The sequence below is a fragment of the Oratosquilla oratoria genome, chromosome 38 (assembly GCF_046742065.1).
Source record: "Oratosquilla oratoria isolate Oo_2021 chromosome 38, ASM4674206v1, whole genome shotgun sequence".
NCBI lineage: Eukaryota > Metazoa > Arthropoda > Malacostraca > Stomatopoda > Squillidae > Oratosquilla > Oratosquilla oratoria.
In genome coordinates, this window is record NC_134814.1 from 3,517,995 (window position 1) to 3,535,494 (window position 17,500).

The 17,500-nt window shown below is 39.7% G+C and overlaps 1 protein-coding gene across 2 annotated transcripts in view; it reads right to left on the minus strand.

Moving 5' to 3' along the window:
* Nucleotides 1–17,500, minus strand: part of LOC143019951 (equilibrative nucleobase transporter 1-like) — a 51,769-nt gene that overhangs the window by 19,176 nt on the left and 15,093 nt on the right. The window contains exons 2-5 of one of the 2 annotated variants that reach the window (XM_076175978.1): nt 10,593–10,686; nt 7,561–7,930; nt 2,656–2,804; nt 949–995 (exon numbers count right to left, since the gene is read on the minus strand). In XM_076175978.1, coding sequence (XP_076032093.1) covers nt 949–995; nt 2,656–2,804; nt 7,561–7,905 — 541 coding nt within the window. In that variant the 5' untranslated portion in view covers nt 7,906–7,930; nt 10,593–10,686. The remainder of the gene's footprint in view (nt 1–948; nt 996–2,655; nt 2,805–7,560; nt 7,931–10,592; nt 10,687–17,500) is intronic. The other variant, XM_076175977.1, reaches the window with a different exon arrangement.

The following is a 17,500-nucleotide window of genomic DNA, read 5'->3' on the forward strand; positions in this document are numbered from 1 at the left end:
TTTTCGAATCGCAAGCAGACCGGGTAAAAACCAATAGATCAGTTGCTGTTCGCATCTCGTTTGTATTCATTTGTGAATAATAATATTGCAAATAAGGTCTAGATTGGAGTATGATGTGGTAGTTTGGGTTCCGTAGGTCGTAAGCTAAAGTTCACCAGAGGAGCAAAGTATAGTATGTTTAAGGAAATTTTGTTGTACAACTTACTATTTTGAGTAAAATGTATGTTTATTTCATATAAATTCATTTTTCAGTATAGTTTGTTTTAAGGAAATTATGTTGTACAACTTACTATTTTGAGTAAAAAGTATGTTTATTTAAAATATATTCATTTTTCAGTATAGTTTGTTTTAAGGAAATTATGTACAACTTACTATTTTGAGGAGGATGTTTGTTTAAAATAAATTCATTTTTCAATATAGTAGGTTTTATTTTGGGTTTCATTTTTTTTTTCAAATAATGTCAAAGGGTTCCGCAACAAAAAAAGTTTGGGAACCACTGAATTCTAAATGAACACATGGAAAACTGGAAAGGATGCGGAGGAATTCAACCAATTTGATTTTTAATTTGTGGATTTTGTTTCACGGAGGAGAGACTAGGCAAGATGAATCTGGCCACATAGGAGGAAAGAAGAGTGAGGGGAGATTTGATTGTGACGAGCAAAGGAGTAAAGAGCCGAGACAGATCCCAGTGGAGAGCTATCTTCCAAAGAGACAGAATTCAAGAATAAGATTCTAAAATAAACACGACCATATATACTAAAAGCACAAAGAAGCACAGATTTCCGTGCAGATATGTAATGAGCGATGAGATGATACGGAAAAGGAATATTCATGTGATTATAACTTGAGTTGATTGAAGGTAAACTGGGGAGGACAGAATAAACAAGGCTCAATTCCTACATAATGGAAACTGGATGAGGAAACATCTCAACATTGTGCGGCACTTACTTGATGTCGTTAGTCCCAAGGCGATGAATCCACTGCAGAGCATCAGGCTGCACGGTCAGACCGAGGTCAGGTACGGCGGCAATGGGAAGAGCTACAGGGGGAGGAGGAGGAGGAGGAGGAGGAGGAGGAGGAGGAGGAGGAGGAAGAGGAGGAGAAGGAAAATAAGGGAAAAGATGAACGGAGGGGGGGGAAGAGGAGGAGGAGGAGGACGTGGAGAAGGAGGAGGAGGAGGAGGAGGAGAAGGAGGAGGAGGAGGAGGAGGAGGAGGAAGAGGAGGAGAAGGAAAATAAGGGAAAAGATGAACGGAGGGGGGGAAGAGGAGGAGGAGGAGGAGGAGGAGGAGGAGGACGAGGAGAAGGAGGAGGAAAATATGGGGGAAGATGAAGAGGAGGAAGAGGAGGAGGAGGAAGAGGAGAAGGGGAGGAGAAGGGGAAGAGGAGGAGGAAGAGGAGGAGAAAGAAGAGGAAGAGGAGGGAGAGAATGAAGAGGAGGAGGAGGGGGAGGGAGGGGAGGAGGAAGAGGAAGAAAGGAAGGAGGAGGGGAGAAGGAGGAGGAGGAGGAGGAGGAGGAGGAGAAGGAGGAGGAGGACGTATTGCATAGGCCAGGTAAGGATTGGATGAGGTTGGGTGTGGGATGTAGGATGGTGATATAAAGGTGTGGTGGTGGTGGTGGTGGTGGTGGTGGTGGTGGTGGTGGTATGGAAGAAAACAAGACCACGCATGAGCATTGTGGTATGATATCGGTCGAAGATAAAATAAAATAAAATTAAAATAAAATAAAATAATATGAGCGAGGCTTGAGTGATATGTTACATCTTAAGTCAAGGTGAATATTATAATGATCTTTCTTCTCAGATCACAATGTCTTTAGTTCAAATTTTCATTAATCCTTTCATGTCTGTGGACCTGAACTATTGCATACATTTGGACCTGAACAATGATATATCATAATGGGAAAAAAAAAAAAAAAAAAAAAAAAAAGGGACTTCGGAAGTTATTTGATGATGTGAACATCACTCTCCTCTAGCGTATTCGACTTACGACGTCTAACAACGTAAGTCGAAACTAGACGAGCATAGCTTTATTCGTCAAGTGGATTTCCTAAATCTTTTGATTCCCGTACAAATCTTATCAGTGATACAATTTTATATTCGAAAAAAACCCTAAATCAACGCATATAAATTATCAAACATTTTACAGTGAAATGTATAGTTTTATTGCTGTGATATACAATGGATAAATTGGGTTGAGGGTAATAGTTTGTCCTGGTTGCCGGCAGTCGATTTTATTCAAACGGAGGGAGAAACCCTTTCCTACAGTGGCGCACTGTCTAGCCTGCCCTCAGATGGCTAAAATCGTCTGGAGTGGCCAGGGAGAATTCAGAATGAAAATCAAATGAAAGAAGGTCCTAACTCAACCTTTCCTTGCCAAAATCATTACCATTTATTCATATATCTATTTATTCGTTTACTTATATATTCATTTATTGTGACTATTGTTCCTCTAATTCTGACGACAAGCGTTACCCAACAACAACAACAACAACAACAACAACAACAACAACAACAACAACAACAACAACAACAACAACAACAACAAGATAAAATCCCCCGAATTTTTCCGTAGGGAATTTTCCTCCTACGGTGGGATATTTTCCTTGAGGAATTTTCCCCTAGAATCGTACCCCAGATCAACATACGGCACGTACCCGCCTGTTATCCTAGTCACCCAGAGACCAGCGTGATGTAGTAGAAAACCGACAAGAACGCTGGGAACCCCATAAGCCACCGCAGTTAACGTGTAGATGAGAGCAAACTGTTCATCTTGAGCTGCGCAGCTGAACGGCTCATCGTTGACCTGAAAGAAAGGAGAGAGGAAGGAAGAGAAGGACGTGACGTTAGCATATAAGAACGGAGGAAACCCCAAGAGACCATAGGGCCTATACAAGGTAGTTCCATGTCCCTTACGACCTGAAATCCCTGTCCATAAAATGATCTAATTTTTTTTTTAGAACAACCAGTTGATTCAGTGTTCACTAAATGGTTACTAAGTCGATTTCATTCGTTAAACAGTCTACTGGTAAATAAAATTTTTGCCTATTTCCTTCTTAAATCTAAATTTGTTCAATTTATATCCATTACTACGAGTCCTTCCCTGCTGTCTTAATATGATGACCTTGCCTGCATCACCCTTACATAACATATGAATATTATGTAATATGAACGGCTAAACACTAATATCACAGTTGACAATTGTTGGACTCAGGGAGACGCGAATCCGGAATTTTGGATTTGGTAGACTTGTTCCTTGCCAAGCTGAAGGTTTAGGTCAGAGGTGGGAAATCTTTCGATGCTATTCTTAAAAAAATCTTTCCCTTCCAAGGATTTATATAATATTTATAAAAGGAAAGATCTATATGAGGAAATATTTTTTTTTAAGAATATCACCGTAAGATTCTTACGGTATTATTCTTCAAAAAACATCTTTCCTTACATAAATCTTTCCCTTAGAAGGATTTATATAAGATTTATACAAGGAAAGATCTATATAAGGAAATTTTTTTTTTAGTAATATCACTATAAGATTCTTACGGCGTTTTTCTTATAAAACATTTTTCCTTATACAAATCTTTCCCTTCCATGGATTTATATAAGATTTATATGAGGAAAGATTTATATAAGGAAATATTTTTTAAGAATACCATATTTTTCCTTATATAAATCTTTCCCTTCCAAGGGTTTATATAAGATCTATATAAGGAAAGATTTATATAAGGAAATATTTTTTTTAAGAATACCAACGTAAGATTCTTACACTGTTATTCTTAAAAAAATCTTTCCTTATATAAATCTTTCCCTTTCAAGGATTTATATAATATTTATGTAAGGAAAGATTTTTTTAAGAATAACACCGTAAGTCCTTTCGAGGGCCAGTAGGATAGTTTTAACACAATTCGCGGGTCATACAAAATTATAAACTTGAAAAACAACTAATTACAATTGATAATTAAAGAAAATTAATTTCATAAAGTATGATGCTGCTTCACTGTCGTGTTGGTTGATATTTCACTCAATTTAGATATCCTTATTTATGAGTTTTTGAAATTACATTTATGAATTGTCTCACGACCGAGCCAAATTGTCTAGCGGGCCGCATACGGCCCGGAGGCCGGACGTTCCCCACCCATGTTCACACTAGCGGTTTGAACCAAGCGGAAACCGCGGCGGTACCGCACAATCAAGTAAAAAAAACTGTGTGGTTGAGTGTGGACGCCTCCACTAACTTACATCATAATTGAACCGCTGCGGTTGAGACCGCTAGTGTGAACAGGGCCTTAAGAAGACAAATGACGTCATTCGTTGTGTGTCAGAGTTCAATTCATACTGAGACTATGTAATATGACATAATAGCGGATTTTTTTTTTGTCATGGTCTTAGACAACTCTATTACATACATAGTCATTATACATCCATTATATTCATACATCCATTATATATCCATTGTATCTATATATTATGTATCCATTGTATTTATACATCTATCATGTATCCATTGTATCTATATATTATGTATCCATTGTATTTATACATCTATTATGTATCCATTGTATCTATATAATCATTATGTATCTATTGTATCATCCATTATATATCCCTTGTATTTATATATCTATTATGTATCCATTATATCTATACATCCATTATATATCTATTGTATCTATACATCCATTATGTATACATTATATTCAAACATCCATTATGTATCCATTGTATCTATATGTCCATTATAAACCCATTACATCGAACTAAAAGAGTTGGTAAAGGCACCAACTGATCACTGTTGTTTAATGGCTGCGTACTGACGTGTCAAGGTCACCCGATATGACGTAAACAAATGACGTCACGGAGTTGGCGCGTTTTCTACACTGCCGTGTAGAATGGGAGTGTTACCATACCGGGGCATACATTTTTCTCGGGTGTGTGCAGACTTTCATAGCAAGATATACTTGTCAAACTTTGAGAAAATGTTGGTTCTAGTTTTTTTTTATTCTTGAATGTATATAAGGCCCCCATGCCCTAACATATTCAGTAAGATATATATATATATATATTTTTTATATCATTTTCGCTAAAAGAAAGCTGAAACTTTGGCGTAAAAAAAATTTCTACACCGTAAAAACGTATCTTTTGGGGTACAATATTTCATAAGTAACACATATTTTGATGTACCATTTATTATCTGATAACTAGTTCTATGATTTTTAAACAAAAAGTTTGAGTTTTTAAATGTTTTGAACAGCCCGCTGATATGTAGAAAAAAATTCCTCGTGTCCTCGTGCAGTTGCCACATGCCGCTATTTGTCTACGTTTTGATACAAAATTCAGCGAAACGGTAGCCCTGATATCAAGTCGACATATTCCTTCGTGAGACTGACCTCTGCCAACAAACACAATCAATGATGCAAGCACCAGGCACGTTCCCAGTCTGTAATCTGCAGCGGTGGTGGTTATGTAAGAACATAAGAACGAAGGAGATTGCAAGAGACCATAAGGCCTACACTAGGCAGTTCCATATCCATCTCCATCTGTCATCCCCATCCATAAAGTTGTCTAACCATTTCTTAAAACAACTGATAGTTTCAGCGCTCACTACAAGGTTACTACAGTAAGCCTATTCCATTCGTTGACCACCCAATATATTAGTAAACCAATTCTTGCCTATTTCCTTCTTAAATCTAAATCTGTCCAATTTAAATCCATTACTGCGAGTCCTGCCCTGTTGTTTTAATATGTAAAATGAAAGAGGATTACCTGCCTATCCTCTGTGAAGCTATACCAATACATAAACATACTTTCAGAACGAGGCTTTAAGCTGAATAGAATCATCTATCGTCAGATTAATAGGGTGGTCAACGAATGGAATAGACTTAGTAACCATGTAGTGAGCGCTGAAACTATCAGTTGTTTTAAGAAACGGTTAGACAACTTTATGGATGGGGATGACTGGTAGTGATGGATATGGAGCTGCCTAGTGTAGGCCTTATGGTCTCTTGCAGTCTTCTTCATTCTTATATTCTTATGTTCTCTAAAATGTTTCTACGTGACGATAAACTAGCAAGTTATGCAATCGCAAGTAAAGAGATTATGGGAGGTTTTGTGCACAGCATTTTATTAACGAAGGCTCTCTGGGCATTATATCTTCATATACCACAATGTCATCCCCCAAGCCCCATCGCCGATTAACAAGTACATCTTACTTGTCGTCATTGTCATAATTAATTAGGAGTATACGTCAAGAATCGCGTCGTTTCACTCATACGCCGTCGCCAGTCGCCAAGGTCATTGTCTCCATGCATACACCTTTCCCATCCCCAAACAAAGGATTACAAAGGATTACAAAGGCGGAGCATACCGAGAGAAGACCTTTTGGTCCATATCTAGGTCGGATGCGAAAAAAACGTAATAATGATAAACAAATAAATGAATAAATAAAAACAATAATAATGTCAATAATAAGTCAAATAAATAAATGCATAGGTATAGTTAGATAATAAACAGGTAAATAGTAAATAATAATAATTTGACATAACTAATAATAAATGAGAATCAAACAAATAATAATAAACAAACGGACAAATGATAACAAAACAAATAAACAAATAATATAAAACAAATGATAGTCATTACAGCATCTTGCTTAGGTGTTTATCTAAATGATTTTTAAAGCTTCGAACTGAACTACATTGCACTGCCTCTGCAGGAAGTTTATTCCATTCATTAACTACACGGTTGGCGAAGTTGTTTCTACCCACTTCCAAATTAAATCTATTTCCGGATAGTTTGAGACCATTGTTTCTTGTCGGATTCTCATTCAGTGTGAAAATTTTGTCACTTTTGATGTTGTCAATTCCCTTTAGAATCTTAAAGACCTGTATCAAGTCACCTCTGAGTCTATGCTTTTTTAAGGAAAACAGATTCCTATGTTTTAGTTGACAGACAGGATCAGCTTGCTGTAGTCATGAATTTGTTCTATGGACGTCCCTTTCGTCTCCTCCATCGAGGAGTTCAGAAGGTGAAATATTCCCCCTCGGTTGTTAACATAATCGGTGACACTTATGAGGCACTGTTCACAGTAGCGGTTTGAACTGCGGAGTTCAATTACAATATAAGTCAGAGGAGGTGTTCACACACAACAGGGAGGAGCTCAAAAGGTGAAATATTCCCCCTTGGTTGTTAACATAATCGGTGACACTTATGAGGCACTGTTCACAGTAGCGGTTTGAACTGCGGAGTTCAATTACAATGTAAGTCAGAGTAGGTGTTCACACACAACAGGGTAGTTTTTCTTTGACTATGCGGTACCGTCGCGGTATCCGTGCGGTTCAAACCGCTAGTGTGAACAGGGCCTTGTAAGTGTGGTGTCATGAAGATCATGTAGATTGTAGAATCTGTAGGATTGTAGTTTGTGGAAAGATCAATACTCCAAAAGACTGAGTCTAAATATATGTGGCCCTAATCTTCTCCCCCTGAAACCCTAAAGTGCTCCTCCCTAAGAGAATTTTTACCCCTAAGGAAGTTTTCTCTCTTAGTTGGAAAAATCTAATCTCACTTACTTGGTGTGATAGTGTGCCCGTGTCGGTGACGTTTTCTTCTCTGTTGGAACATCTCAATCTGTGAAGAGGAACTTCAGACGGGTTTCCGGACGGCGACGAGCCCGAAGTAGGAGAAACGGTGGTCGACAGAAGCACAGACGAGTTGTCCGCCTTCGGGAGAAGGGCAGTGGTGTTGTGTTGCCCGCACAGGTGGCTGTACACGCCCTCAATCTTGAGGACGTGAACCAGCTGGGGCCACCCAAAAACGGCGCCCCCGAAGAGCGCAGACTCGATGACTCCCACTAAGAAGATGAATACACGTCTGGCCTTCGTCAAGTGGAGTTTCGGGTCCTGGTGCAGCAGCATGGTGGCTGCCTACTCTTCACACCCTCTGTGAACAAAATCATTATCACGTCAGGAGCTGGAGAGCAGGCAGAGAGGAGAGCTAAAGAGACATAAACACGGCAAAGGAAACAAGGAGGACTATAAGTGAGGCGTTTATTCCTGACGTTTCATCTATTGACTTTGAGGAAGTCAATAGACAAAACGTCAGGGATAAACGCTTGACTTCCAGTCCATTCACCTTGGTCTTTGGATCACGTGATGGACTCGTGATCGACAGCTATTTCCCTCCCGGAAGAGAGCTCACAGCTCGTATGACCGATCTATGGGTAATGCTATGACCTTACACACACACACACACCCAACTCCCCGCCCACGAGAGTCGGAGTAGCGACCCGAAGCGCAGCGATACCGAAATAATTTCGGCCCTGGGCAGGACTCGAACCAGGTACTGCTGCACCTCCGTACTGACAGCCCAGTACTCTATCAACCGCGCCACTGAGTCATGTTTCCTTTGCCGTGTTTGTGCAACGTGTTCACGTGGATTTTCAGAGCTGAAGCGAGCCGATTCTCCGAGCAAAGAGAACTCGACTTTCCAACAGTATCAGTTATCAGACAATTGGGTAATGATAAGATTTTACGAAAAAAAAAAAAAAAAAAAAAAATGCATTTTTCACGGTATGTTAGCGTGTTGCCATCGATTAGCTCCCGAAAGGCGGACTGGCGTGATATATTCATTGATCCTGACAGGCCTGTGGCGGAGAGAACACGACTTCGGGCTATGAAAGAAATTAAAACAGGGACATTTAACAAGAGTGTGTGTGTGTGTGTGTGTGTGTGTGTGTGTGTGTGTGTGTGTGTGTGTGTGTGTGTGTGTGTGTGTGTGTGTGTGTGTGTGTGTGTGTGTGTGTGTGTGTGTGTGTGTGAGGGGGATTAGTTATTAGAATTTCTGAATTAGACAAATTTAGGTTTATGAAGGAAATAGTAAAAAACTGGATTACCAACACTGGCCAACGAATAGAATCGACTTGATAAAATGTCGTTGTTTCAAGAGAACATTAGAGAACTTTTTAGGTAGGAATGAAAGGTGGTAAGGTACATGGAACTGCTTAGTGTAGGCCTTATGGTCTCTTGCAGTCTCTTCTATTCTTACGTTCTTCAGAAAACCGTGGTATTGAAGATGGTAAATGCCAAGGAAACCCCTAAAGAGGTCCATTTCACCTCCACTTTCAATCTCTATTCCATCAAATTATGATCAGACATTCCACTACTCGTCTGAGCACATTCACGTCCAGGATTCTCCCCATCTTCCTTTTGGGTACAACTACATAGTCCATTAATGTCCTCTTGATTACCCTCCTATCAACCATCCTGGTTGGTAGGTGTGTTTATTTTTCTTCTTAAACACTATTTGTTGTCGTAATTTCCGGTTCAGTACACATTACAAAGGATTAGAAAGGAACAGCATACTGACACGGGACCTTTTGGTCCATTATCAGGTAGGATGAGGAAAAAAAGTTAATAATAAAATAATGATAAATGATAGACAAAAAGAAAAAGAACAACGTTTTATAAGTCATAAGATAATAAAAATGAAAAGATAAATAATAAAGAAATAAATCATAACAAATAAAATAAAACATATGGCAGGCAATACATCACATTGCTTACAACTTCGAACTGTACTACATTGCAATGGCTCTGCAAGAAGTTTATTCCATTGATTTATTACATGGCGGTTGGCGAAATTGTTTCTACCCACTTCTAAATTAAATCTACTTCCTCACAGCTTGAGACCATTACTTCTTGTCTCTCCGTTATTGTGTCTTCCTTGCATACCATACCCATCCAGTACCATCTATCTGTTCATCTTTTACTCTGGTATTGAGATCTCCCGGTACCACTACTGTTGGCGACGTAGGTCTCTTGAAGGCTTGGTGGTGTCTCTCTGGTGGAGATTTGTATGTTGGAGGGCGTTCTTGGCGACGTAGGTCTCTTGAAAGCTTGGCTGAGAGGCCTCTTTGTTCTCTCTTCTGTATTAGAATAGGATCAGCGAATAGACCGCAAAGAGCCAACGGTGTTTACAACCAAAGAACCCACTCCAACACTACACTGACATTTCCCTAACCCTCCTTATCCTCACTTGAATTACTCCAAAACGCATCTCTCTCCTCTTCACTTTCCTTACTCTCGGAACCAATCTCCCATCCTCCCCCATGATCTTCAACGAAAGTTCCTTCCAATCAACCAAGAATTTACACATCCCATCCCTGATGCTATCTCTTTAAAAAAGTCAAATTGAAGAACAGACTAGTCAAAAAAAAAAAAAAAAAAAGTAAATAAATAAATAAATAAATAAATAAATAAAAACAAATAAAATAAAATAAATAAAATTAATAAATTAATTAATGAATAATAATAATAGTAATAATGATACAAAGTAAATAAATAAAATGAAAATAATGACAATTAGATAATAAATAAATAAATAAATAAATAAATAAAATACTGGATGCACGAGTCCATGTAGTCAATATCACAAAGGAAAAGTAGAGTGGTCTCGACAAAAGAAAGGAAAAAAAAAGAATAAAATCCAGATTCTCTGCAGAAAAAAACAAAAAAAATCAAGGCTATAGACGGATCGTAACAGCAGTCAAACGGCTGCGGCGTATCCCTGGACTACAAACTCTTGCGGTCAGATACGAGCCTACCAGCGCTGTAGCGATGCGCACGTGGATGTAGTGAAAGTGTCTGGAAGACCGGTAGCTTAACCCGTTCGGTAGGCAAAGGTCGTACCAGGAAAATCTTAAAAAAAAAACAAGAAAAAAAAAACTTGTTAGTCCAAACACCATCGGGAACGCCAATAAGGAAAAATAAAGACAAAAAGAAAAAGAAAGAATTTTTTTTACTGGGAGTTCATGTTAAGGTCGATCTTACGGCGACAACTAAAGTCAAACTGACCTTTATGCTATCCCTTGTCAACCAAACCTCATTTGTATGGGCTACACATAGCGACAGCCTACTTACTAGCTGACCAAGAGTTCTTGTGTGTGTGTGTGTGTGTGTGTGTGTGTGTGTGTGTGTGTGTGTGTGTGTGTGTGTGTGTGTGTGTGTGCGTGTGTGTGTGTGTGTGTGTGCGTGTGTGTGTATGTGTGTGCGTGTGTATGTGTGTGCGTATGTATGTTTATATATGTGTGTGTGTATGTGATTTACCAACGTCATGAATCGTGACAGGACTAGTGACAGACAGCTATTACCATTGTGGATGACAACTCAAAGCTTATCAGTGGCCCGAACTAGATAATACCTTGATCTTGCACATGTACACACAAACACACACAAATACAACACCTTACCTACCAGAATTGGAGTGGTGTGTGTGTGTGTGTGTGTGTGTGTGTGTGTGTGTGTGTGTGTGTGTGTGTGTGTGTGTGTGTGTGTGTGTGTGTGTGCGGGTGTGTGTGTGTGTGTGTGTGTGTGTGTGTGTGTGTGTGTGTGTGTGTGTGTGTGTGTGTGTGTGTGTGTGTGTGTGTGTGTGTGTGTGTGTGTGTGTGTGTGTGTGATTCACCATGGTCTCGGATTCACGTGTTGGACCCGTGATCGACAGCTATTTCCCTCGCGGAAGAGATCTCAGAGCTCTTACGTATATGGCTGATCTATGGGTAATGCCGTGGCCTTACACACACACAACTCTCCGCCCACGAGCGTTGGAGTAACAACCCGCAGCGCAGTGATACTAAAATTATTTCAGCCCTGGGCGGGATTCGAAATTGGAACGCCGTAGTGGCAGGCGGGAACTCTACCACCGCGCCACGAGTGTGTATTTACCTAGCTGTATTTTGCGGGAAGGGGAGCTATGCTCGTGGTGTCCCGTCTTCATATCTCGTTTTATCTAGACTGTTTTTAAATTAGTGTATCGTTTTTGCACACACCACATTCTCATCTAACTTGTTCCAAACCTTTATTACCCTGTATGTATGTGCGTGTGTGCGTGTGTGTGTGTATGTGTGTGTGTGTGTGTTTGAGATTTACTATGGTCTTGGATCATGTGCTGGATTCATACAATATATACAGTATATATATATATTATATATATATATATATATATATATACATATATATATATTATATATATATATATATATACATATATATGTTTTTCGGGTTTTAAGGCAAAACTCAAACGGAGGCCTAACACTTCTAATTGTGCTTTCGAAAGCACTGTGCTGGTCAAATTAATGACATTCTCCGAAGAGGCAAACTTAGCCCAAATACAGCTATTACATATCCTAAAAAGATTTTTTGTTAAGGATCACTTGGTGTTTGTCATTTATGACACTGGCTTCTTGATGTGCTCGGTGCAGAAGTAACCTGAACACGTGCTCATCCTGGCAATAGAAAAGAAGTTCTCTAGTGGTGGTCCGATGATGAAGAAAGGCGTTTTCAAGATCTAATGACGCCAGTTGAATCCGATCCGATAAAAGGTTCTGATGTAAGCAGGAAAACTGTAGCCCAATTGCTTGTGTTTGTATATATACATACATACACACACACACACATATATATATATATATATATATATGTATGTATATATATATACATATATACATATATATATATATATATATATATGTATGTATATATATATATACACATATATACATATATATACATATATACATATATATGTATATATATATATATATGTATATATATATATATATATACTCGTATATATACATACTGTATATACAGTAGAAATATTGGAACCGTGTATCCAAATTAGACAGTATCATTCGCTTAAAAACCTTACGGAAGTTGAGTGTTCATGTATGATACGTCTCTATTATAAAATGTAAAAGAGAGAGAGAGAGAGAGAGAGAGAGAGAGAGAGAGAGAGAGAGAGAGAGAGAGAGAGAGAGAGAGAGAGAGAGAGAGAGAGAGAGAGAGAGAGAGAGAGAGAAAGAAAATAGGCTAGCTAGTATTACTCTTTTAGCCTCGCCTCTTTTTATTACTTACTGTTTTTCCTTTCCAACTTTAAACCCGACCATCAGGCCTTTTTCTTTTTGGCTACCCCTCGTGTAGGGGGAAAAAGCCTTTGGTTAATAAGGCTACACAATGTCCGATGTACAATATTTTGTACACTTGTACTACAAGAACCAAATCTTGGTTTAGTACACCCACAAGCTATGAATCTAATGAAGTATTTCGATGGTTACAGTAGACAGATAACAACGCCAAACTCCTGATCCTTGACACTCAGTATTGCGTCAGCCTATGTTTACCAAGCACTTGGTCAAGTGATGCGTAGGCAATGAGACTTGGTCGACATTGGAATGTCCTATTTGAGGTGTGGGAAGACTGGATGACGTAGTCACGCGTCCCATGACATGAATGTGAAGCAAAAAGATGTTTTGTTAGATGCAGATTATTAATTAACTTATCACAGCCAATGGCGGGTGACGATCATCCTACTACCTGGCATCATATTTGGGTAAGTGCGTTGGTTATAGGTTCGGTTAAAATGATCAGCCTCCTACTTTGCAGTTCGAAGAAAAACAGCCTCATTCCGAAAGCAAAGAATCGATGCTCTGGACAATCGTTTGACGATCATTAATAAGCCATGAACGATCATCGTTGAGCAATAATAGCACCTGCTCACGTCTGCAACTTTCTTCACTTATAAATGCTCCCACTGCTCACGTCTGCAACTTTCTTCACTTATAAATGCTCCCACTGCTCACGTCTGCAACTTTCTTCACTTATAAATGCTCCCATTGCATGTCTAAATATCTTGTGGGAAATATTAAACAGACTAATTCGAACTATTTACGGTGCACCGGACTTACGTTCCTTGATCGTGTAATGACCTTGCCGAACAAAACAGAGGATGGAATACAAAATTTGTTTATGGGTCCGTAGAACACAGATTTCGGGACAAACCAGTATATTTAGTGTATTTGACATCACTCTGGCATTGGAGAAAAAAGAATTGATGTCAAGGTCGATCTCACACAGACTACTGAAGTGAAATTGACCCTTAAGCAATCCATCGTCAACTAAGACTCATTTGCATAGGATACACATAGCTACAGCCTACTAGTTGGCCGGGGGGAGGGGGGTTCCTCACTAATGCTTTGTCCATACGGGCACCATATAGTGTCTGTTGACATGAATGAAAGTTTTGTACAGTGAAGGACCCACTTCTGTACAGACACAACACGAACGCCCCTATATCTCTCTCTTTTTTTTTCTCTTTCTCTCTCTCTTTCCTTCTCTCTTTTTTATCTATTTATTTATTAATTTATCTATTTATTTATTTATTTATTTATGTTTTGGCCAGGCAGTGACTCACCCAACCGAATCTTAGCCTTCCAGCTGTCGGGAACTGTTCAAACATAAACTCAAGAGGTGTTCACCTTATGCGATTCTGTTGGGAGTAACAAAACCCGGAGATCAGGAAAGGAACCCCACCCCCACCCCACCCCCCCGCACCTCGACCCTAGACAGCGCCAAGGGGGTGGGGGATGAAGCGTGTACCTTCAGGAAACTGAGGTTTACTTCAGTCATTTCAGGCAGCGAATGTTACATGTTTGTGGGATCCGCGTGTGACGTCACAAAGTAGCATCCTCAGTTTCAAGTGTAGGAATCCAATTCCTGGAACTTGGGTTGTTAGGTGTCAGCCCTTTCCTTCACTTTGATTTATTATCATCTATATTATTCTAATTCTTATCTATTTATTTATTTATCATTATTATATTTTTTTCACATCCGACCTAGTAATGGACCAAATGGTGCATTCCTGGAACTGACAAAGTGTGGCTATCATCCTACAGTCGCACATAAATAGCTCAGTCTTCACCTATTACGAGAATTAAGAAGTTATTCCATGAGAGGCTATATTAAGACAAGCCATTGTTGTATCTACATGAATTATACAAATTATTGTTTTATGAATGTGAAAACTTTATCTCAGCGGCGCAAGGAAAATTGAAAATAAGTCCTCAAGCTGAATAGGAAGGAATAATAGGATTTTACATCAGTGACTGAGGAAAGGACTTAGTTACGACACTAAACTGTTTCGAGACTTGACACACACAAAAAGGCAACATGGGTTTAGCAAGTTTTTCTTTTTCACATTCAAGATTTTATCTTATACATATATGCAAGCCTCCCTCCTCCCGCCTAAAAATGATAAAATAAATAAATATATAAACAAATAAAAAATAAATGTGCCAAAGAAAAAAAAAATAAAGAACGTAACATTTTCAAGCGATGAAGGAAATAGGCAAGAATTGGTTTACTAATAGGATGGTCGACGAATGGAATAAACTTAGTAACCATGTAGTAAGCGCTGAAACTATCAGTTGTTTTAGAAAACGATTAGACAACTTTATGGATGGGGACGACAGGTGGTTATGGATACGGAGATATCTAGTGTAGGCCTTAGGGTCTCTTGCAGTCTCCTTTATTCTTATGTTCTCATGTTCTTATGATGATGTTGTAAAGGCGTCTTGATATTCATTTTTTGTTAGTCTATGTCATAGATAAGTGGGGATAAAAAGAAATCTGGAGGGAGAGAGTTACACAGCCTCCCACTGGAAGCGAGGAAACCATAAAAGGTCATGCGAAAAGTAATTACATACTGCTTTTCCTAGGTAGGCTGTCGCCAGTTGCCTTTGCTTGTCGCCAGTTGCTTTTCGCTTGTCGCCAGTTACCTTAGATTGTCGCTCGTTGCCTTAGATTGTCGTCCGTTGCCTTTGCTTGTCGCCAGTTGCCTTAGCTTGTCGCTCGTTGCCTTAGATTGTCGCCCGTTGCCTTAGCTTGTCGCCAGTTGCCTTAGATTGTCGCCCGTTGCCTTTGCTTGTCGCCAGTTGCCTTAGATTGTCGCCAGTTACCTAAGCTTGTCGCCAGTTGCCTTTGCTTGTCGCCATTTGCCTTTCCTCGTCGCCAGTTGCCTTTGCTTGTCGCCAGTTGCCTTCGTTTGTCGCCAGACGCTTTGCTTGTCGCCAGCAGCTGCCGTTGTCTGCTCGCCCATTGCCTTTGTCGCCAGCTACCTTCCTCTTTCTAGTTTCTTTGTCTACAGTGGACACCTTGCACTCGGAGACCCCCAGAGGACGAATTCACTTCTGAGGCTTCTGCCCGATGAATGAGACTCACTCGAACTGATGCAAGTGTTGCTTGGGATCAGGGTCGAAGTACAACAGCCACAACACAATGGAGCGGATATCAGGCGTGTAGGCAAAGTCATCTTCTATAACTAAACACACACACACACACACACACACACACACACACACACACACACACACACACACACACACACACACACACGCGCGCGCGCGCGCGGTTGGTAGAGTACCAGACTGTCAGTATGGCGGTACCGGCGGTACCTGGTTCGAATCCTGCCCAGGGCTGAAATTATTTCAGTATCGCTGCGCTTCGAGTAGTTATTCCAACTCTCGTGGGCGGGGAGTTGGGTGTGTGTGTGCGTGTAAGGTCACAGTATTACCCATAGATCGGTCATACGAACTCTGGGCTCTCATCCGGGAGGTTAATAACTGTCGATCACGAGTCCAACACGTGATGCAAGACCATGGTGAATCACACACACACACACACACACGACTCCTTGCATACCAGAGTTGGATTAACATATTAATATGAACAAGCCAAGATTGGGTTTCATATGTAATTAAGACCCTTTTTTCTTTCACACACGACCCGTTTTCTTTGTTGCCAAATAATGTTATTAGAAAGCGGATAGAGTTGATGAAACAATTTCCCGAACCATATGATATGCATGCACACACACACACACACACATATATATATATATATATATATATACATATATATGTATATATATTGTAAGGGGGGGAGAAGCGTAAACACCAGACTCAAAGTGGGAAGTTTAATGCCTGACGTTTCGGTCCTAGTCCTAGAACCGTCTTCAGGGGTGTGAAAATATACAGTGTTCACATGAGCTATTAACTTTCCGTGGTTGGAATTGGGAGAGGTATCCCGCACTGCCGAAGCTATCCGGGTCCCCCTATTCTTCCTGTCACTCCGAGTACCGGACGACTGGACCACCTTACATATTTACAAAGACTAAAGTGCAATATAATAAAATCAAATACAACAAAGTACAATACATTATAATAAAATGCAATGAAATAAAATTGTAATAAAATGAAATAAAATAAAATAAAATAAACTGACACTTGTGCCACAATTGGGAGCACTACGCACTTGTACGCGGAGGAAATAAAAATAATAAAATGACATAAAATGCAACAAGGTGAAATAAAGTACAACAAAACAATGCAATAAAATGAAAATAAAATAAATAAAATGGTACTTGTGCGACAACTGAACGTACACTATGCTCTTGTGGGCAAAGGAATAAAATAAAAACTTGATCGCCGACACTGTGACTTCAGTTCACTTCGTCCACTCTTGCTTACGTAGTTTGGAAGGAGACCAATTTATGCTACGTCTGTGTCTTGTGTTTTAGCGCCCAGGTTTACGCTAACTTCTTTAGTCGTCCAAGCTAGGCCAAGGTAAGGCCAAGGTAAGGCCAGATTAGTGTTCAAGTCCCACTGTGGTTTCAGGACGA